We start from the raw sequence: 22,815 nt of genomic DNA on the forward strand, positions 1-22,815 counted from the left end.
CATCCCAGTCCGATGCTCTATCCACTGCGACACAGTCTGGTCAGGCACAAGTGGTACTTAAAGGCACGAACCTGGGCAAGGTCGCCTAGTGCTTGAGTGTAGGCGGAGGTCTAGAGCTTAGGCTGGGACACTCAAACGTGATCTGGTCGAGTGAAGGGTCGGTCAGAAGAGACCGAAGGGATCAGTGAGGGTTTTGGACCTTCAGGCTTGGGCCATCCAGGAGAGAGTCCTGGAGGCGGTGGGGACCAAATGGGTAGAGAGAATGGGAGATGAACAGGCACACAGGGGATGTGGACGTCGCTTTGGAGGCATCTGTCATTGCGGGAAGCAGAGTTGGGGCGAAGAGGCCGGTGGGACTGTAGGCTCCAGACGGACTTTTTCAAAGACCTGAGAGTTCAGGGCAAAACAGGGTTTGTGTGGGGATGGCACTGAGTCGGGCTGAGCGGATAGGCGATGCACTCCGGAGAAGGCCCACAAAGAATATGGGCCTTTCGGAGCTGAGGTGCAGAAGCTCAGCTCCAAAAGAACACGAGCCCAACTGGGAACTCCGCCCAAGGACTAGCTTCGCCCATCGACTCGCTGGCTTGCGTCTAGGGACCACAGTTCCCTGCATGCCCAGCGCCTACCTCCGGGGCGGGACCCGGAAGTAGTTAAGGAGTTCTGCCGAGACGCCGCGGTCTTAGTTATATGTTGGACGTTTTTCCGTGCTCACCAGCCCTGTCGCCCTCGCCGCTGCCGCTATGGGGAAGCGACAGCATCAGAAAGACAAGATGTAAGTTGAGCCGCAGCCAGGAACGGAGCCCCGCTCTGGCTCAGTCTCCCCCTGTCCCGCACTTTGCGCTGTCCCCCTTCCCTCTTTTTTGCCCTCCTTCGCTCTTTCAGAGCTGATCCCCAGAACCCTTCTCCATTGTCGCTTCTCCCCTTCCCCAGGCTGGGTAATGTCACCCTACCCCAGCCGTCGAGATCTCCCGGGATTCCGGCTTTGGAGGCGTCTGCTCTACTAGACCTTAAGTTCCCTCACCTGGGCGCGGCCTAGCGCCGGCCTGCGCGCTCCTCGGACGCAGCCCCTTCGACTTCGCTTTTGCCCTGGACCGCCCTCCTGCCCGCTCGCGAGCTCTGCTCCTGAATTAGCCCCCCTCTCTTCTGGACCTCCTGCCTCTCGCATTGTGCTGGTTCACGCCCAGGAGCCTACACACTTGCTCTAGAACCTTCCAATTTTAGACAAACCAACCCTGCCCCTGTTCCCCTCCAGCTGCCACCGTGTTTCTTACGTGAAAGAGCTGTGGCTACTTGCTGATTTCAGTTGTCCCTTGAAACCACTTCAGTAAGGCTTTCTACCCCAGCACTACTCTTGTCAGGATCCCAGTTAGTGGGCAATTCCCAGTCCTCATTTTGTTGGGTTTCTCAACAGCATATGACACAATTGACCGCCTTTCTCCTTCTGAACCCCCTCATTGGTGGTTGGGACACTACATGCTGTTTATTTTCAGTCTACTTCAGAGGTCTCTCTTTTCTCAGTCTCTTGCTGGATCTTTCTCCCCCTCTCCCAGACCTCATCCCCCAGATTTCTTCTCTCTTTATATTCTCCGTAGGTGGTCTAATCTTGCAGTAGCTGCTTGCTTGACATGGCCACTTGTAGGTCCAGTAGACATCTCAAATTTAATATGCCCCAAACGAGACCCTTGTTTCTCAGTGCCTGAGCCTGCTTCTTCCCCATTTGTCCTATCTCATTTTGCTGAGGTCAGAAGTCTGGGAGTAAGACCTGTTGTCTCTTTCCCTCAGCAATTCTTTCCTCCAGTCCTTCAGTAAGTCCTGCTGGCTTTTCCAGAAACTGACCACTCTCTCGCCACCAATCCGCACATAGGCTGAGTTTATGTCAACGCCTTCTCGGACCTTTGTAGTCATCTCCAGATTGAATTTCTGCTGCCTTTCTTGCTTCTTCTTTACGTGCAGCAGCTAAAGTGATGCTTTGAGGACTTGTATTAGACCATGTCTGGGCCTTACTCCAAACCCTCCAACAGTTTTTGTAACGCTGGCAGCTGAGACCAGGCAGGTCCACATTGGTTTCAGCAGACAGTAGAGAAACTGTGGAGCTAGAAAGTGTTGGGCCATTTTCATTTAATAGAGTCTCAAATGGTAGATGAGCAAACAGGCAGGGGAAAACCACTTCTCAGGGCAAATGAACAGCAAAAATGGCCCCTCACGGTGGTGGGCACGCAATCCTCAATTTGCCAGCCACCCTGAGAGCAAGCACCGTACGTAGCCTTACATAGACTGTACGCATGTGGCACTGACACGTGCTCACACACTAATCAGGCAGAGTACAAGCGAGCAAGCCTAACACAGCTGTTTTCCCAACAGCTTTCCATCTCACAGCAAATCCAGAGTCCTTACATGGCCAGCAGTACCCCTCGTGATCTGACCCACTGTCTTTATCTTCTTTATCTGCTGCTGAATGCCCCCGTGCACACTGTTTGTCAGTGACTTCACCCTTCTTTGGGAACACAGCTACTCCTGCCTCATGGCTTTTATATGTGATATGCCTGCTTGGCCCTTCTGCCTAGAAAGCTCTTCCCCCAGCTCTTCACATGGCTAGCTCCTTCTCATCATCAAACCTGTTAAATTCAGTTCATTTTCTTAGAGCAAAACGGAATTGTTTGTGTATCCCCATGTCTGTTGTGTTTATTGTTATGTGCCTATCATATAGTAGGTGTTTAATGAGCATTTGCTGAATGACTGAAATGATTCAGTTATCCATTGCTTCCAGAGACTCTGTCCTTTACAAAGGGGGTAGAAGTAAGATTCTCTCTCTCTCCTTCAGGTACATTACCTGTGCGGAATACACTCACTTCTATGGTGGCAAGAAACCAGGTAAGGCATGAAATTCTTGTTCCTCTCAGTATATATGGGGTGTAATTAAGGCATGATGCCTTCACTATGCAATGAGCCTGTAAAAATGAACAATTAACTAGAACATGTAAATTATAGTAGATAAATGGGCTGAGGATACAGACAATTCAGAAAAGGGGAAGTACACTAAAAATACAAGAAAATGTTTAATCTTGTGGGGGTTTTTTAATGTAGGTTAAAATGACATTCTTTATCAAGTTAATACAGGCTGACATACCTGGTTTTATTGCACTTAGCTTTATTGCGCTTTGCAGATATTAGGTTTTTTAAATTGAATTTTTGGGGGTGACATTCATTAGTAGATTTACGGAAAATAGATTTCAGGTGTACAGTTCTATGATACATCATCTATATATTGTATTGGGTGTTCATCCCAAGTCAAATTTCCTTCCTCAGATATTGTGTTTTTTGAGCAAGTCTGGGTGTGATTTTTTCCAATTGCCTTGCTAACTCTGTGTCTTTGTGTTACATTTCAGTAATTCTTATACTATTTCAGACTTTTTTATTATATTTGTTATGGTGATTTGTGATCTTTGATGTTACTATTGTAATTGTTTTGGGGCATCATGAACCATGCCCTTATAAGACAGTAAACTTAATTAAGAAATGTGTGCCTGACCAGGCAGTGACACAGTGGATGGAGCATCGGACTGGGATGTGGAAGACCCAGGTTGGAGACCCTAAGGTCGCCAGTTTGAGCGCAGGCTCATTGGTTTGAGCAAGGCTCACCAGCGTGGGCCCAGGGTCGCTGGCTTGAGCAGGGGGTTGCTCGGTCTGCTGGGGGCCCATGGTCAAGGCACATATGGGGGAGCAATCAGTGAGCGACTAAGGTGTCGCAGCGAAAAGCTGATGGTTGATGCTTCTCATCTTTCTCCGTTCCTGTCTGTCTGTTCCTATCCCTAACACTAACTCTCTCTGTCTCTGTAAAAAAAAGGAAATGTGTGTGTCCTGACTGCTTCACTGATTGGCCCTTCCCTGTCTCTTCCTCTTCTCGGCTATCCCTATTCTCTGAGCTACAAGAATATTGAAATTAGGCCAGATAATAAACCTACAGTTACCTCTACGTGTTCAAGTGAAAGGAAGAGCTGTCTGTCTCTCACTTTTTTAAAAAAATTGATTTGAGAGAGAGATGGAGAGGGAGGAGAGAGATAAGTATCGACTTATAGTTGCTTCACATTAGTTGTTCGTTGATTGCTTCTCATATGTGCCTTGACAGGATGGAGGTTGGGGGGCTTGGAGGAGAGTTCTCAAGCTGAGCCAGTGACGCGTTGCTCAAGCCAGCGACCATGGGATCATATCCATGATTCTGTGCTCAAGCTGATTAGCCAGTGCTTTAGTTCAGTGGTCCCCAACCCCCGGGCCGTGGACCGGTACTGGTCCGTGGGCCATTTGGTACTGGTCCGTGGGCCATTTGGTACTGGTCCGCAGAGAATGAATAAATAACTTACATTATTTCCGTTTTATTTATATTTAAGTCTGAACGATGTTTTATTTATTTATTTTTTTTTGTGTGTGTGTTTTTTTTTTGTATTTTTCTGAAGCTGGAAATGGGGAGAGACAGTCAGACTCCCGCATGCGCCCGACCGGGATCCACCCGGCATGCCCACCAGGGGGCGATGCTCTGTCCCTCCAGGGCGTCACTCTGCTGCGACCAGAGCCACTCTAGCGCCCGGGGCAGAGGCCAAGGAGCCATCCCCAGCGCCCGGGCCATCTTTGCTCCAATGGAGCCTCAGCTGCGGGAGGGGAAGAGAGAGACAGAGAGGAAGGGGGGGGGGTTGGAGAAGCAAATGGGCGCTTCTCCTATGTGCCCTGGCCAGGAATCGAACCCAGGTCCCCCTCATGCCAGGCCGACGCTCTACCGCTGAGCCAACCAGCCAGGGCCCGATGTTTTATTTTTAAAAAATGACCAGATTCCCTCTGTTACATCCGTCTAAGACTCACTCTTGACGCTTGTCTCAGTCACGTGATACATTTATCCGTCCCACCCTAAAGGCTGGTCCGTGAAAATATTTTCTGACGTTAAACTGGTCCGTGGCCCAAAAAAGGTTGGGGACCACTGCTTTAGCTGACGAGTTAGCACTCTAGCCAAAGAGCCTGCACTCAAGCTGAGGAGCCCACACTCTGAGTCTAGCTGGTGACCTAGGGGTTTTGAACCAGGGACCTCAGCATTCCAGGTTGTCACTCTATCCACTGCACCCCACAGGTCAGGTCTGAGTCTCACTTTAAGTCAAAAGCTAGAAATAGTAACTGATAAAGGCACGTGGAAAGCCAAGATAGGCTGAAAGCTAGGCCTCTTGAACCAGTTAGCCAAGTTGTGAATGCAACAAAAAGTTCTTGAAGGAAATTAAAAGTGCTACTCCAGTAAACACAGAAATGATATGAAAGCAAAACCACCTTATTGCTGATACAGAGAGTTTCAGGGGTCTAGCTAGAAGATCAAACCAGCAACAGCGTTCCCTTAAGCCAGAGCCTAGTCCAGAACAGGCTAACTCTATTCAGTACTTGGAATGCTGAAAGAAATAAGGACACTACAGAAAAAAAAACAACTGAAGGCAGCAGAGGTTGGTTCATGAGGTTTAAGGAAAGACGCTGTCTCTGTAATATAAAAGTACAAGGTGAAGCAGCAAGTTATCTAGCAGTGAAGGTGACAACAATAAACAGAAGATTTTCAATGTAGATGAAAGAGCCTTATATTGGAAAAAGATGCTGTCCTGGACTTTCATAGCTGGAGAGAAGACAGTGCCTGGCTTCAAAGCTTCAAAGGACATGCTGACTTGGTTGTTAGGAACTAATGCAGCTGGTGACTTGAAGTTGAAGCCAGGGCTCATTTACCAGTCCCAAAATCCTAAGGTCCTTAAGAATTACGCTAAATCTACTCTGCTAATGTTCTGTAAATGGGACAGCAAAGCATGGATGATGGAATATCTGTTTACAACACAGTGTACTATTTATTTTAAAAAATTAAAAAAAAATTTTTAATTGATTTGAGAGAGAGAGAAACAGGAACATTGATCTGTTCCTGTATGTGCCCTGACTGGGGACCAAACCAGCAACCCCTGTGCTTTGGGATGATGGTCTAACCAACTAAACTGTCTGGCCAGGGCGTGTACTGGCTGTTTTTTGTTTGTTTGTTTGTTTTTTGTTTTTTACAGAGACAGAGAGAGAGAGTCAGAGAGAGGAATAGATAGGGACAGACAGACAGGAACGGAGAGATGAGAAGCATCAATCATTAGTTTTCGTTATGCATTGCGACACCTTAGTTGTTCATTGATTGCTTTCTCATATGTGCCTTGACCGCGGGCCTTCAGCAGACTGAGTAATACCTTGCTCGAGCCCATGACCTTGGGTCCAAGCTCGTGAGCTTTTGCTCAAACCAGATGAGCCCGCGCTCAAGCTGGCGGCGACCTCGGGTCTTGAACCTGGGTCTTCCGCATCCCAATCCGACGCTCTATCCACTGCGCCACTGCCTGGTCAGTACTGGCTGTTTAAAGCCCACTGTTGACACCTACTGCTCAGGAAAAAAAAATACCCCTTTCAAAATACTACTCATTCACAGTGCACCTGGTTACCCAAGAAGTCTGGTGGAGATGCATAATGGGGTTAATATTGTTTTAATGCATATTAACAGAATATTCTGTAGCCCATGGATCAAGGGAGTAATTCTGATTTTCAAGTCTTTTCATTTAAGAAATACATTTCAGCCCTGGCCAGGTGGCTCAGTGAATAAAGTGTTGTCCCGACTTGCTGAGGTTGCAGGTTTGATTCCTAGTCAGGGTGCATGTGAGAAGCAACCAATGAGTGCACAATTAAATGGAACAACTAAGTGGAACAAGTAGATGCTTCTTTCTCTCCCTCCACCTTTCTTCTCTCCCTCGCCTTCTTTCCTCTCTTCCCCTTCCTCTCCCCCCTTCCTCTCCCTCCCCCTTCTTCTCTCTCTCTCCCCCTTCTTCTCTCTCTCTCCCCCTTCTTCTCTCTCTCTCTCCCCTTCCTCTTTCTCTCTCCCCCTTCTTCTCTCTCTCTCTCCCCCTTCCTCTCTCTCTCTCTCCCCCTTCTTCTCTCTCTCTCTCCCCTTCCTCTTTCTCTCTCCCCCTTCCTCTTCCCCTTCCTCTCTCTCCCCCTTCCTCTCTCTCTCTCCCCCTTCCTCTTCCTCTTCCCCTTCCTCTTCCCCTTCCTCTCTCTCCCCCTTCCTCTCTCTTTCTCTCCCCCTTCCTCTTTCTCTCTTCCCCTTCCTCTCTCTCCCCCTTCTTCTCTCTTTCTCCCCTTCCTCTCTCTCCCCCTTCCTCTCTCTCCCCTTCCTCTCTCTCCCCTTCCTCTCTCTCCCCCTTCTCTCTCTCTCCCCTTCCTCTCTCTCCCCCTTCCTCTCTCTCCCCCTTCCTCTCTCTCCTCTTCCTCTCTCTCCCCTTCCTCTCTCTCCCCTTCCTCTCTCCCCCTTCCTCTCTCTCCCCCTTCCTCTCTTTTTCTCTCTCTCTCCTTCTCTCCTTCTCTCTCTCCTTTCCTCTCCTTTCTCTTCTCTCCTTCTTTCTCTTTCTCTCATTCTCTCCCTGTCTTTCCTCTCTCTCCTCTCTCCCTCTCTCTTCTTTTTCCCTCTCTCCTCTCTTTCTCCCTCTCTCCCTCCCTCTCTTTTCCTCTCTCCTTCTCTCTTCCTCTCTCTCCTTTCTCTCTTCCTCTCTCCCTGCCTTCCACACACTCTCTCTCTTTCTGTCCCAAATGAATTGAAAAATTAAAAAAAACACATTTTATAAGGAGTATAGTTACAGTAAATAATGTTTCCTCTGATGGACCTGGGCAGATTAAATTGAAAACCTTCTAGCCTGACCTGTGGTGGCACAGTGGATAAGACGTCGACCTGGAAATGCTGAGGTCGCCGGTTCGAAACCCTGGGCTTGCCTGGTCAGGGCGCGTGTGGGAGTTGATGCTTCCAGCTCCTCCCCCCTCCTCTCTGTCTCTCTCTCTCCCTCTCTCTCCTCTCTAAAATGAATAAATAAAAAAAAAATTTTTTAAAAATTGAAAACCTTCTAGGCCCAGACTGGTTAGCTCAGTTGGTTACAGCATTATCCTAATACACAAGGTTGCAGGTTCAATCCAGGCAACCAATGAATACATGGATGGGTGGAACAACAAATCATGTTTCTTTCTCTCCCTCTCTATCAATAAGTAAATAAATTTGAAGAAAACCTTCTGGAAAGGATTCACCATTCTAGATACCAAAACATTCATGATTCATAGGAGGAGGTCAAAATGTCAGCGTTAACAGGTGTTTGAAAGAAGTTGATTCCAACCCTCAAGGATGGCTTTAATGGGGTCATGACCAGTGGAAGAAGTAACTGTAAATGTAGTGGAGATAGCAAAAGAGCTAGAATTAGAAGTAGAGCCTGAAAATGTAACTGAATTGCGTCTTATGAATGAACAAAGAAAGTGGTTTTGAAATGACAAAGGATTTAGAAGGTTACATAAACTTAGCTGATAAAGCAGTGGCAGGGTTTGAGAGGATTGACTCCACTTTTTTTTTTTTTTACAGGGACAGAGAGAGTCAGAGAGAGGGATAGACAGGGACAGACAGGAACAGAGAGAGATGAGAAGCATCAATCATCAGTTTTTCGTTGCAACACCTTAGTTGTTCATTGATTGCTTTCTCATATGTGCCTTGACCATGGGGCTGCAGCAGACCGAGTAACCCCTTGCTTGAGCCAGCGACCTTGGGTCCAAGCTGGTGAGCTTTTTGCTCAAACCAGATGAGCCCGCGCTCAAAGTGGTGACCTCGGGTCTTGAATCTGAGTCCTCCGCATCCCAGTCCAATGCTCTATCCACTGCGCCACCGCCTGGTCAGGCGAATTGACTCCACTTTTGAGAGAAGTTCTGTGGGTAAATGCTGTCAAACAGCATTGCAGGCTACAGAGAGATTACTCGTGAAAGGAAGAGTCAATTGATGTGGTACACTTGATTGTTGTTTTATTTTAAGAAATTGTTACTGCCTTCCCAGCCTTCAGCTACCATGACCCTGATCTGTCAGCATCCATCAGCATCAAGGCAGGACCCTCCACCAAAAAAAAGATCATGATTTGCTGAAGGCTTAGGTGATGGTTAGCAATTTTAGCAATAAAGTATTTTTTAATTAAGGTATGTACAGTATATTTTTTAGACATGTTTTTATTAATAGATTACAGTGTAGTATAAATATAACTTTTACAAGTACTGGGCACAAAATTTTTTTAAAATTTATTAATTTTAGAAAGCAAGAAACAGAAACATTGATTTGTTGTTCCACTTATGCATTCATTGGTTGATTATTTATTTTATTTTTTTTATTCAGTGAGAGTAGGGGAGGCAGTGAGACAGACTCCTGCATGCGCCCTGACCAAAATCCATCAGTCAAGCCCACTAGGGGGCAGTGCTCTGCCCATCTGGATACATGGTGTTGCTTGGTTGCAGCATCCGAGCTCTTAGCACCTGAGGTGGAGGCCATGGAGCCATCCTCAGTGCCCTGGGGCCAACTTGCTCCACCTGAGCTGCAAGAGGGGGAGGTGTAGAGAGAAAAAAAAAATTTTTTTTTCAAAGATTTTATTTATTCATTATAGAGAGGGGGGAGAGAGAGAGAGAGAGAGAGAGAGAAGGGAGGGAGGAGCTGGAAGCATCAACTCCCATATGTGCCTTGACCAGGCAAGCCCAGGGTTTTGAATCGGCAACCTCAGCGTTTCCAGATTGATGCTTTATCCACTGCGCCACCACAGGTCAGGCAAGAGAGAATAAAATTTATACAACTCCTTATCACTGTCAAACTTCCCATCCATTAGGTTGTCCTCATCTGTGTCTGATAACGAATCACTGTCGTCAACAATGAACACAAAAACGAGCACAAAAATAGATAGATAGAGAGAGGCAGGAAGGGGAGGCGTGGGGAAGCAGATGATTGCTTCTCCTGTGTGCCCTGACTGGGAATTAACCCGGGACATCCATACTCCAGGCCAGCGCTCTACTGAGCCAACTGGCCAGGGCCTTCCTTGGTTGATTCTTTTATGTTCTCTGATTGGGGATTGAATTTGCAACCATGGCATATTGGAATGATGCTCTAACTGAACAACCTGGCCAGGACCCCAAAAATGTGTTTCAATTACTCTATTACAATATTTGCTTTAAGGTGGTGTTCTGGAACTGAACTCACAGTATCTGCCTGTATGTGCTTTTTTCTCTTAAATTCTTTCCTGATGTACCTCATTTGTTTTGGTACATCAAATGTTTATTGCAAGTTTTTAGTCCAAAGCAGTTGCTGCACTAGGTAATTAACATAAACTTTTTATTTAATTTTTTTATGTGAAATTTTTTTTAAATGTAATTGAATTGTTGATAGTAATATACACCGTATTTCCCCATGTATAAGACACACCTTATTTTGGGACATGGAACTTGAAAAATAAATGTATTACATAAAGTTATTGAACTCAAGTTTTATTCATCATAGAATTTATACAACTCCTCATCACTGTCAAAACTCCCATCCATTAGCTTGTCCTCATCTGTGTCTGATGACGAATCACTGTTTACAACAATGAGCACAAAAACAAGCACAAAAAAGCAGGAAATGCAAGTAAAAAATATGCAACCACTATATAAGACACAACTAGGTTTTAGACCCCAAATTTTTCAAAAAAATGTATGTCTTATACATGGGTATATATGGTACATGACATTTTTTACAGAATAATTTTTTTTTTTTTTTTGTATTTTTTCTGAATCTGGAAACGGGGAGGCAGTCAGACAGACTCCCGCATGCGCCCGACCGGGATCTACCCGGCACACCCACCAGGGGGCGATGCTCTGCCCATCCGGGCGTCGCTCTGTCACGACCAGAGCCACTCTAGCGCCTGGGGCAGAGGCCAAGGAACTATCCCCAGCGCCCGGGCCATCTTTTGCTCCAATGGAGCCTCGGCTGTGGGAGGGGAAGCGAGAGACAGAGAGGAAGGAGAGGGGGAGGGGTGGAGAAGCAGATGGGTGCCTCTCCTGTGTGCCCTGGCCGGGAATTGAACCCGGGACTTCTGCATGCCAGGCCGATGCTCTACCATTGAGCCAACTGGCCAGGGCCTACAGAATAAACTTTTGTCTCATTTTTATTTTGAACAGATATCCCACAAACAAATTTTCGTCGTTTGCCGTTTGACCACTGCAGGTAAGTGTTTTGATAGTTTAAAGATTTTATTTCTTGATTTTAGAGAGAGAAGACAGGGAGAGAGAAATGGGAAGGAGGAGTGGGAAGCATCAACTCATAGTAGTTGGTGTCTCTTATGTGCCTTCTCATATGTGGGGTTTTGAACTGGCAGCCTCAGCGTTCCAGGTTGATGCTTATCCACTGCACCAACACAGGTCAGGCTGTTTTGAGAGTTTAATCTTTCCCCTCTCTGATACTGTTATTTGACAGTGAATCTGATCCGTGGAGATACAGATGTAGATTCTGTCTGTTTCCCTACCAGATCTGCCCTAAACTGGGAGAAGGTGACTCAACAATGATAAGAACTAATGATTATTTCTGTTTATTCTGTGTCTGTGTTTACAAGTGCATTGTCTTTTTTTGTGTGTGAGAGAGAGACAGAGGGACAGACAGGAACGGAGAGAGATGAGAAGTATCAATCATTAGTTTTTCGTTGCGACACCTTAGTTGTTCATTGATTGCTTTCTCATATGTGCCTTGACCCAGGGCAGGGGGCTGCAGCTGAGCCAGTAACCCTTTGCTCAAGCCAGCAACCTTGGGCTTCAAGCTAGCAACATTTGGGTTCCAGCCTGTCACCGGGGGATCATGTTGATGATCCCACGCTCAAGTTGGTGAGCCTGCATCCAAGCCACATGAGCCTGCGCTCAAGCCAGCGACCTCGGGATTTCAAACCTGGGACCTCAGTATCCCAGATTGATGCTCTATTCACTGTGCCACCACTGGTCAGGTCAGGGCCTGCATTTCTTTTTTTTTTTTTTTTAAGTTCTTAAAATCAGAATTTAATTCAAATTCAAATCTAAACAGTCCAAAGATTTTTCTCCCCATATGCATACATACAAACATGCGCACACAGAGACACTAGTCTAATGGATATGTTACATATATCTGCACCCTTCCTCAAGTCATTATCTTTTTTTTTTTTTTTTTTTTTTTAATAATTTTATTTTTTTAATGGGGTGACATCAATAAATCAGGATACATATATTCAAAGATAACAAGTCCAGGTTATCTTGTCGTTCAATTATGTTGCATACCCACCACCCAAAGTCAGATTGTCCTCTGTCACCTTCTATCTTGTTTTCTTTGTGCCCCTCCCCCTCCCCCTTTCCCTCTCCCATTCCCCCCTCCCCCCCGTAACCACCACACTCTTATCAATGTCTCTTAGTTTCACTATTATGTCCCACCTACGTATGGAATAATACAGTTCCTGGTTTTTTCTGATTTACTTATTTCGCTTCGTATCATGTTATCAAGATCCCACCATTTTGCTGTAAATGTTCCGATGTCATCATTTCTTATGGCTGAGTAGTATTCCATAGTGTATATGTGCCACATCTTCTTTATCCAGTCATCTATTGATGGGCTTTTTGGTTGTTTCCATGTCCTGGCCACTGTGAACAATGCTGCAATAAACATGGGGCTGCATGTGTCTTTACGTATCAATGTTTCTGAGTTTTTGGGATATATACCCAGTAGAGGGATTGCTGGGTCATAAGGTAGTTCTATTTTCAGTTTTTTGAGGAACCACCATACTTTCTTCCATAATGGTTGTACTACTTTACATTCCCACCAACAGTGTATGAGGGTTCCTTTTTCTCCACAGCCTCTCCAACATTTGCTATTACCTGTCTTGCAAATAACAGCTAATCGAACAGGTGTGAGGTGGTATCTCATTGCCGTTTTGATTTGCATTTCTCTAATAGCTAAAGAAGATGAGCATCTTTTCATATATCTGTTGGCCATTTGTATTTCTTCCTGGGAGAAGTGTCTATTCATATCCTCTTCCCATTTTTTTATTGAATTGTTTGTTTGTTTGTTGTTGAGTTTTATGAGTTCTTTGTATATTTTGGATATTAGAGGGCCTGCATTTCTTAAAGAGACCCTTCATGAGGTGGCAAAGGGCCTGTGGCAGTCTGGGCCTCTGCAGGCCTCTCTATCCTCACATACATGTATTAGAACTTACCTTGGGCTACTGGGGCCTCAGGTCTTGCTTCTGTCACATGTCTCCTAGCAAATGTGGGGAGATTTGTGTGCATACTCTGTGGTCAAGCACAGGCAGGGCATTCCGTACCTTGAGAGCCCAAGCAGGGTCTCTTGGGATGGGAAAGGGCAGTTTTCAGAAAGAAAGTGTGGCCTGCCTATCTGTGCTATGTGAGGTTTTAGAGAGTGAATTTTGGTCCTGCCTCACCCTGGCCACCTCCAGGACCTCTTTTGGGCTTCAACATGATCACATGTATACATAGGGTGTGGAGAAGACCAGGCTGCAGTTGTCCCTAAACCCCCTTACTACCTCTGGAACCCTTGCCTTATACTTACTGGTTTGTGCTGGCAGCTTCTGAGGGGCAGGAATCGGGGCGTCACTTTTGTGCTGGCACCTATCCCAGGCTGTGCAGAGAAGCACCAGAATTGTTGAAGGAATGATTGAGGGAAGGACGGCAAAAGGAGAAGTCATAGGAGCCATGAGGGAGTGGCCTGGCCAGTCCATTGCATGACCAAAGGTGACCATATCCTTTCTTAGTCTCTCTCTGCAGCCCTTCAGCTACCCGGTCTGCACACCTGAAGGCGTCGTCTTTGATTTGCTGTGAGTTCTCCCTTGACTTTTGAGTTAACGAACAGGGTAAGATTGGTAATACATTTAGGAAGGGGATGTGGGGCCAGCTGGAGGATTTATGGTTTTAGGTCAGGTGTAGCCAACAGTTTTGCCCCCGGGCCAGATTAGAAAGAAAACTTTTTTCACGGGCCGGATAAAATATTAAAATTTAAAAATGTTAAATACAAAATGAATTGTTTTTTTTTTTTTTTTTCAAAATGAATCGTTTTAAGTAAATAAAATTTTATTATATAATTTGTTTATGAATAAATGTGAGTTAAAAAATTTTAATATACAGGCCCTGGCCGGTTGGCTCAGTGGTAGAGCATCGGCCTGGCGTGCAGGAGTCCCAGGTTTGATTCCCGGCCAGGGCACACAGGAGAAGCGCCCATCTGCTTCTCCACCCCTCCCCCTCTCCCTCCTCTCTGTCTCTCTCTTCCCCTCCCGCAGCCAAGGCTCCATTGGAGCAAAGTTGGCACTGAGGATGGCTCTGTGGCCTCTGCCTCAGGCGCTAGAGTGGCTCTGGTCGCAACAGAGCAACACCCCAGAGGGGCAGAGCATCGCCCCCTGGTGGGCGTGCCGGGTGGATCCCGGTCGGGCGCATGTGGGAGTCTGTCTGACTGCCTCCCCGTTTCCAGCTTCAGAAAAATACAAAAAGGAATTTTTTTTTTTTTTTTGTATTTTTCTGAAGCTGGAAACGGGGAGAGACAGTCAGATCCTGACCGGGATCTACCCGGCACGCCCACCAGGGGCGACGCTCTGCCCACCAGGGGGCGATGCTCTGCCCACCAGGGGGCGTCGCTCTGTCGCGACCAGAGCCACTCTAGCGCCTGGGGCAGAGGCCAAGGAGCCATCCCCAGCGCCCGGGCCATCCTTGCTCCAATGGAGCCTTGGCTGTGGGAGGGGAAGAGAAAGACAGAGAGGAAGGAGGGGGTGGAGGTGAAGAAGCAAATGGGCGCTTCCCCTATGTGCCCTGGTCGGGAATCGAACCCGGGTCCCCCGCACGCCAGGCCGACGCTCTACCGCTGAGCCAACCGGCCAGGGCCAAAAAAATTTTAATATACAATATTATTTTAATAAAAATATAATTATATACCATATAAATATCCAAACTGTATCACAATCAATCGAAACTATTTAATTAATAGAATGTGCTTGAAGGGGTTATTTCGCAAATAAAACAATTATTTCGTTTTACAAACAGCCTAGACACGTTTTCAGTTATAAACTGCAGCTATTGTTTACTATGCTACAGTGCCATTTGATTCAGCATACTTGACCACAAAAATAATGAATTGTTTGACCTTGGGTGTGCACTGGCAAACTCTGCCTAAAAGAATGTGGATTTCACATTGCCACCAAATGTCAAACAGTTCATATCGAGTACAGATGAGTACAAAAGTTGTAAATCTTTATAATGGATTTTTTTATTTATTTTTATTTTTTTGCATTTTTCCGAAACTGGAAACGGGAAGGCAGTCAGACAGATGACAGACTCCCACATGCGCCCAACCGGGATCCACCCGGCATGCCCACCAGGGGGCGATGCTCCGCCCCTCTGAGGCGTTGCTCTGTTGCAACCAGAGCCATTCTAGCGCCTGAGGCAGAGGCCACAGAGCCATCCTCAGCGCCCGGGCCTAACTTTGCTCCAATGGAGCCTTCGCTGCGGGAGGGGAAGAGAGAGACAGAGAGGAAGGAGAGGAGGAGGGGTGGAGAAGCAGATGGGCGCTTCTCCTGTGTGCCCTGGTCGGGAATTGAACCTGGGACTCCTGCACGCCAAGCCGACGCTCTACCACTGAGCCAACCAGCCAGGGCCTATAATGGAATTTTTTAAAAATAAAGATGTATCACTAATCCATTTGACCAATTATTAGAAGTTAACCCTAGATTAGTCACATGCAGAATTCTTTTCTGTATATCACTATCTTCTTAAAGATCTCGATTTCCAATAATCAAAGATGCTTCCGATTCTGAATATATGAGATTTTTTTTTTTTTTTTTGTATTTTTCTGAAGCTGGAAACGGGGAGAGACAGACAGACTCCCGCATGCGCCCGACCGGGATTCACCCGGCACGCCCACCAGGGGGCGACGCTCTGCCCACCAGGGGGCAATGCTCTGCCCCTCCGGGGCTTCGCTCTGTCGGGACCAGAGCCACTCTAGCACCTGGGGCAGAGGCCAAGGAGCCATCCCCAGCGCCCGGGCCATCTTTGCTCCAATGGAGCCTCGGCAGCGGGAGGGGAAGAGAGAAACAGAGAGAAAGGAGAGGGGGAAGGGTGGAGAAGCAGATGGGCACTTCTCCTGTGTGCCCTGACTGGGAATTGAACCCAGGACTTCCACACTCCAGGCTGATGCTCTACTGTTGAGCCAATCGGCCAAGGCCTTCCAGTGCTGTACTTTGAAGCATTATGGTCAGTTTTATGTTCCAGCATAAACCAGCTTATATAATATATTTATGTTTCAGACCTATTTTAGAAAAACTGGGAAATATTTCAAAGGAAAAAATTACTATCGTCACTATCTTAGATAATCACTGTCAATATTTATATTCATCTTTTTCTGTGACTTTACTTGTGGTAACATGGTTGTGATAATACCACGAAGATAGTTCTAGATTCATTTTTTTCTTTTTCTTTTTTTAAGTGAGAGGAGTAGAGGTAGACTCTCGCATGTGCCCTGACAGGGATCCACACGGCAACCCCTGTCTGGGGCTGACACTCAGACCAGCTGAGCTACCCTCTGTGCCTGGGGCTGATGCTGAAACCAGTGGAGCCACTGGCTGCGAGAGAGGAAGTGAGAAGGGGGAGTGGGAGGGGAAGAGAAGCAGATGGTCACTTCTCATGTGTGCCCTGACTTAGGATCGAACCCAGGACTCACTCATGGGGCCAATGCTCTATCCATTGTAGATCCATTCTTAGTCATGATGAGAGCTTTTTCACCCATATCATTCAGAATTCTCTGCAAGTTTGAGTTTTGAGGTGGTCCAGTATTTCATTTTATGGATCTGTCAACATTTGTGTGCATCTATTTTTGCTAGTTTGTGTTGTTTATACATAACTGCAATAAAAATCCTGAACGTGCTTTGAAACCACATTTCCAGAAACATCCGCCGCTTCCTTTGAGGCAAGGCGCTCCTGTCCTGCTAGCAGAGGTAGAGCGGAGAAAAGCCCCTTTACAGGTGCCATGGAAGCAGCCTTCTGGACTGTGCTGCGCCTGCCTGTCACACTGATGCTCTCTGTTCTCTTCCCTTCAGGAACATCCTCCCTTGGCTTAAGAAGTATGGGACCAACCCCAGCAATGGCGAGGTAGGGGAGGAGGTGCAGGAGTTAAGTGACGCCAGTGAACGCTGTCCTCTCACCCATCCTTTGGTTCTATTTCAGATGGTCGGGGTGGGGTGCTCATTCCTACGGAGAGCCCTTTCTTTCAGATGTCTGTTGTGTTCTTTCTCTTCTTTTGTCACTGAAAGTGTGGCCATCAGTGTTTTTCTGTGAGATCTGTTGCTGGGAGCCGCTGGGGCTTCTGACAGCATTCCTATTGCTGCCCATGCCCGTGTGATTGGCTTGTTTGCAGGGTACGTAGCCTTCCCTGGCGTCGAGGCCCTGTCTGCCTCTGAGGAGCAGCCAGTGTCGAGTCTGGGACGCCTCTGCTGGGGAGGTCTGCACTTGCTCCGTCAATGGTGGTTTCCAGGCTCCACTCTGTCCTCAAGCTCCCTCGTATTTTCTTGTCCACACCTGTCCTCATGTCCTCTGTCTCTTCCCCCAGTGAACATTGTCATTTGGTTGCATGTGAACCACTTTTTGTTACTTGGGTTTGCTCCACAGATGCTCGATGTGGCTCCAAGCCATGTAGGGTTGCTCTTGGCTTGGTCACCTGCCAGGTCCAAAGTGACCAATGGCAGCTAACACATGGTTGGCTTGGTCCCATGTTACTTCTCAGGGCCCGAGGAGGAGCATATTGTGTGTGTTTGTGGGGGGGTGTCTCTGTGTTGTCGTGGACCCAGGGTGTCTGACCTGAAGGAGACAGGCTCTCTGGTGGGAGCAGCCTTAGAGCAAGGACCCCATCCTCTGTCCTGGAGTCTAATGCTCCACTACCCAGCTGTGTGGGGGTAGTTTAGTGAAAGAACAAGGAAAGAAGCCAGGTATGGGACTGGTGGAGGGGAGGGGCCACTGCAGGAGAGAGAAGACTCAGGGCTGCAGATTGACTCAGGGACCCAGCCCTGGGATACCCACCAAGTTTATCCTTTGGGCCCTGCTGAGGCAGGGCCAGGTTCATCCGATTGGGTGGCAGTCGGTACAGGGACCGGGGCCCTGAGTCAGGTGCTCCCAGGGGGCAGTGTTACCTTCCGGTTCCAGGGTCTCTCCACAGTCCCCTCTACTTCCTCCAGCCAAGGCCTCCCACCGGGGCTGCTGCTTTTCTCTCACTGTCTGGAGTTTGTTTTATTACGAAATTTCCTGTAGAAGAGGCAAACTACAGACACCCAGAAATGTTAAAACAGAGCCACCCATCACAACTGCTCTTAGCGTTTGGGTATATATTTTTTTCTTCCACTTTTTAGTATTTTATCTTTCTTAAATAGTTATACAACCGAAGAATGTGAACTTCACCCAGCTGAAGAAATATATATATATATATATTTTTAATTTTTTTTAAAAATATTTTTCTGAAGCTAGAAACGGGGAGAGACAGTCAGACAGACTCCCGCATGCGCCCGACCGGGATCCACCCAGCATGCCCACCAGGGGGCGACGCTCTGCCCACCAGGGGGCGATGCTGTGCCCCTCCGGGGCGTCACTCTGTCGCGACCAGAGCCACTCCAGCGCCTGGGGCAGAGGCCAAGGAGCCATCCCCAGCGCCCGGGCCATCTTTGCTCCAATGGAGCCTCGGCTGCGGGAGGGGAAGAGAGAGATAGAGAGGAAGGAGAGGGGGAGGGGTGGAGAAGCAGATGGGCGCCTCTCCTGTGTGCCCTGGCCGGGGATCGAACCCGGGACCCCTGCACGCCAGGCCGACGCTCTACCATTGAGCCAACCGGCCAGGGCCAATTTTTTTTTTTTTTTTAAGAGACAGAGTCAGAGTGAGGGATAGGGACAGACAGACAGGAACGGAGAGATGAGAAGCATCAATCATTAGTTTTTCGTTGCGCATTGCGACACCTTAGTTGTTCACTGATTGCTTTCTCATATGTTCCTTGACCATGGGCCTTCAGCAGACCGAGTAACCACTTGCTTGAGCCAGCAACCTTGGGTCCAAGCTGGTGAATTTTTGCTCAAACCAGATGAGCCTACGCTCAAGCTGGCAACCTCGGGGTCTCAAACCTAGGTCTTCCGCATCCCAGTCTGATGCTCTATCCACTGCGCCACTGCCTGGTCAGGCTATTTTTTTTTTATAAATAAATTTTTATTAATTTTAATGGGGTGACATCAATAAATCAGGGTACATATATTCAAAGAAAACATGTCCAGGTTATCTTGTCATTCAATTATGTTGTATACCCATCACCCAAAGTCAGATTGTCCTCCGTCACCTTCTATCTAGTTTTCTTTGTGTCCCTCCCCCCCCCCCCCCAACCACCACACTCTTGTCCATGTCTCTTAGTCTCGTTTTTATGTCCCACCAATGTATGGAATCATGCAGTTCTTGTTTTTTTCTGATTATTTCACTCTGTATAATGTTATCAAGATCCCACCATTTTGTTGTAAGTGATCCGATGTCATCATTTCTTATGGCTGAATAGTATACCACAGTGTATATGTGCCACATCTTCTTTATCCAGTCTTCTATTTTTTTTTTTAACAGTGATTAAAGCCTGTAAGCAAACTCTTGGCCAATACAGCAAGAATCCATAAAAGAGTAGTGTCTTTAACATGTTCACCAAGTCCAAGTTGACCCCAACACCATTCCAAATCCCTGCAAATGCAACCCAACCCCAGTTCAGTCTGTTAGGAGCTGTCACAAGGAGCAGGAGTCCAGGAAAAGTCCACATCCAGGAAAAGTCCACATGGCACTGGAATTTTTGTCACAATTCTATACTTTGCAGCTCATGTCCAAGTCCCAATGACCGCTGCTTCTAGCTGGTAAATGATTCAGGTAGACTGGAAAAGCCATCTGCAGCATGTGTGGAGATGGAGCTTCTGTTCTCTGCCTGGAGAGATGAGACCAGGTTGCTTTTCCCTAGAGCTCTGCGACTGTGGCATGGTAAAGAGAACCTTGGGATACACTAAGCAGTCTTGGTGTGGCTTCTTCAGTGTTCCTTGGTTGAAGAGTCCTCTTAGTTTAGTCCAAAGTTGGTTTTTCCAGATGATAATTCTTAAAATTAGTTTGTAATCCACTTTGGTTCTGGGAGGTGGATGTTGGTATGTCCACCTACTCCGTTGCCATCTTGTCTTCCTTGAAATATATATTTTCTTAAAGTAGAGGAGGGGAGATTGACTTCCACATGTGCCCTAACCAGGATCCTCCTGGCAACCCCCATCTGGGACCAATGCTTGAATTAACTGAGCTATTTTTAGCACCTGAGGCTGATGCACTTGGATCTACCAAGCTATCCTTAGTGTCCAGAGTTGATGCTCCAACCAGTGGAGCCACTGGCTGCTGGAAAGGAAAAGAGAGAGAAGGGAGAGAGGGAGGGGAAGAAAAGTCGTTGGTCTCTTTTCATGTGTGCCCTGATGGGGGATTGAACACAGTACGTCCAAATGCTGGGCCAACATTCTACCCACTGAGCCAACTGGCCAGGGCCAGAAATACGTTATTTTTTTGTTTGTTTGTTTTAGTGATAGAGACAGAAAGTGAGGGACAGACAGGAAGGAAGAGAGATGAGAAGCATCAGTTCTTTATTGCAGCACCTTTGTTGTTCATTGATTGCTTTCTCATATGTGCCTTGACCGGGGCTCCAGCAGAGCCAAGCAACCTTGGGCTTTGACCCAGCAACCTTTGGGCTCAAGCCAGCGACCATGGTGTCATATCTATGATTCCATCCTCAAGCCAGCAACCCAGTGCTCAAGCCAATGACCTTGGGATTCCAAACCTGGGTCTTCAGCATCCCAGACCGATGCTCTATCCACTGTGCCACTGCCTGGTCAGGCAGTACATTGTTTTTTTATTTCAGAAATAATCAGTGCTTGCCATGAAATTGTCTAAACATCACAGAGTCTAAACAAACCGCCTGACCTGTGGTGACGCAGTGGATAAAGTGTCGACCTAGAAACGCTGAGGTTGCTGGTTCAAAACCCTGGGCTCACCTGGTCAAGGCACATATGGGAGTTGATGCTTCCTGTTCCTCCCCTCCTTCTCTCTCTCTCTCTCACCTCTCTTAAATTAATGATATAAACAAACCTCCCCCTCTGCCTTGGTCTAAGATTTTTAGCCTCTAGCCTGTATGTCAACCCCTGTGCTTGGGGTTGATTTGCTAGCTCAGGCTGGGATTCTGTTTATAGTCCACTTATCTAGGTTTCCTCAGATTCCTCAGATCGGCACCTGTGCTCTTTCCTCCTGTGAATGCTTTTCCAGTCAGTCTGTGTCACTCAGCCTCAGTGCTTATTTTTTGGTTTTGTTTATTGATTTTAGAGAAAGGGAGGTAGACAGAAACATTGACCTGTTCCTGTTTGTGCCCTGGCCAGGCATCAAACCGGTAACCTTTGTGTATCTGCATGATGCTCTAACCCACTGTTATTCGGCTAGAGGGCAGCACATCTTCATATTAGCCGCTAATTATGAATTTTACATCTTCCAGAAACTGGATGGACGGGCCCTGATCAAGCTGAACTTTGCAAAGAATAATGAAGGTAAGGGATCTCTTTTGCAGCCAATTCAAAGACTGGCCCGCAGAACCTGGCCGCAGTCTCTTACCACATTCTCTGCAGAACTAGTTGTTCCTTTCTGATCAGGATGGATACTTGCTTTTAGTTGCTCAGAGCTGTAACATAATTTTTTCTTAAAGGACCAGGTACTTTTTAAAGCTGAGGGTGGAGGGGTGAAACCTTGGGTTTGGGTATTTCTTCCCACAAAGGCAGTTGGGCTGTATGAGCCGCTGGTAGCCTTTGTGGGCACAAGTGAGCCCTGTGTCTCTGGTCTGCTTGTGCCTGGAGGCAGAAGCTGTGCAGGCTGAGAGGCCTGGGGCCGGCAGTCAGGTAGTGCATTTACGGGTCTGATAGATGTGCCTGGTGGCTCTTGGGCTGGGCTTCTCCTCACCATGGGTCAGCAGTTGGGAGGAAGACTTCCCAGTGGGGGTCCTTCTGCTGTATATACCTGTATGTCCCTCTCATCCTCTCATTGGCCAGATGCCCTAGCTCAGGCAACCCCCAAGCGCACTGACCTTGCTCTTGGTTCTTTGCGGGCCTGGCATGATTCTCGGCCTGTGCAGATGCCATGGTCAAGGCTGGTGTCTATGCTCACTGGGTGTGTGCATACTGGGGAAGATGCGGAAGCACCTTGAGGCCTGACACTCATCTCTGACCCCAGAGCCTGGCCCATAGTAGATGCTTGTTTATAGTGATGAATGAACAGGCCTCGGTGAAACAGAAGCACAGTGCTTCAGGGACAGTCCCTGGGGGTCAGGGAGCTCTGCCCTGGAGGCTGACTGCTGTGGGTTTCCCTGCTCAGAGATCTGTGGATTTGGGGAAGCCCACAGTGTGTTCATTCAGATATTACTGAGTGCCTGCCATGTGCAGAGAGCAGAACAGGCAGATCTCTCCTGGAATGGAAGGAGCTTACATTATAATACAGGAGATCTTTTTTTTTTTCATTTTTCCGAAGCTGGAAACGGGGAGGCAGTCAGACAGACTCCCGCATGCGCCCGACCGGGATCCACCGGGCATGCCCACCAGGGGGCGATGCTCTGCCCCTCTGGGGCGTCGCTCTGTTGAATCCAGAGCCATTCTAGCGCCTGAGGCAGAGGCCACAGAGCCATCCCCAGCGCCTGGGCCATCTTTGCTCCAATGGAGCCTCCCTGTGGGAGGGGAAGAGAGACAGAGAAGAAGGAGAGGAGAAGGGGTGGAGAAGCAAATGGACGCCTCTCCTGTGTGCCCTGGCTGGGAATCGAACCCGGGACTCCTGCACGCCAGGCCGACGCTCTACCGCTGAGCCAACCGGCCAGGGCCTACAGGAGATCTTTATCACCTGGA

The 22,815-nt window shown here is 47.6% G+C and overlaps 1 protein-coding gene across 4 annotated transcripts in view; it reads left to right on the forward strand.

The window, feature by feature from the left end:
- The first annotated feature begins 640 nt into the window (after nucleotides 1-640).
- The window catches only part of PPIL2 (peptidylprolyl isomerase like 2), a 53,171-nt gene continuing 30,996 nt past the window's right edge, over nucleotides 641-22,815 (forward strand). For 3 of the 4 annotated variants that reach the window (XM_066365445.1, XM_066365444.1, XM_066365443.1), the window contains exons 1-6: nucleotides 641-772; nucleotides 2,822-2,871; nucleotides 11,026-11,071; nucleotides 13,629-13,691; nucleotides 16,953-17,004; nucleotides 21,426-21,477. In XM_066365445.1, coding sequence (XP_066221542.1) covers nucleotides 741-772; nucleotides 2,822-2,871; nucleotides 11,026-11,071; nucleotides 13,629-13,691; nucleotides 16,953-17,004; nucleotides 21,426-21,477 — 295 coding nt within the window. In that variant the 5' untranslated portion in view covers nucleotides 641-740. The remainder of the gene's footprint in view (nucleotides 773-2,821; nucleotides 2,872-11,025; nucleotides 11,072-13,628; nucleotides 13,692-16,952; nucleotides 17,005-21,425; nucleotides 21,478-22,815) is intronic. The other variant, XM_066365446.1, reaches the window with a different exon arrangement.

The sequence above is a fragment of the Saccopteryx leptura genome, chromosome 2 (assembly GCF_036850995.1).
Source record: "Saccopteryx leptura isolate mSacLep1 chromosome 2, mSacLep1_pri_phased_curated, whole genome shotgun sequence".
Lineage (NCBI taxonomy): Eukaryota > Metazoa > Chordata > Mammalia > Chiroptera > Emballonuridae > Saccopteryx > Saccopteryx leptura.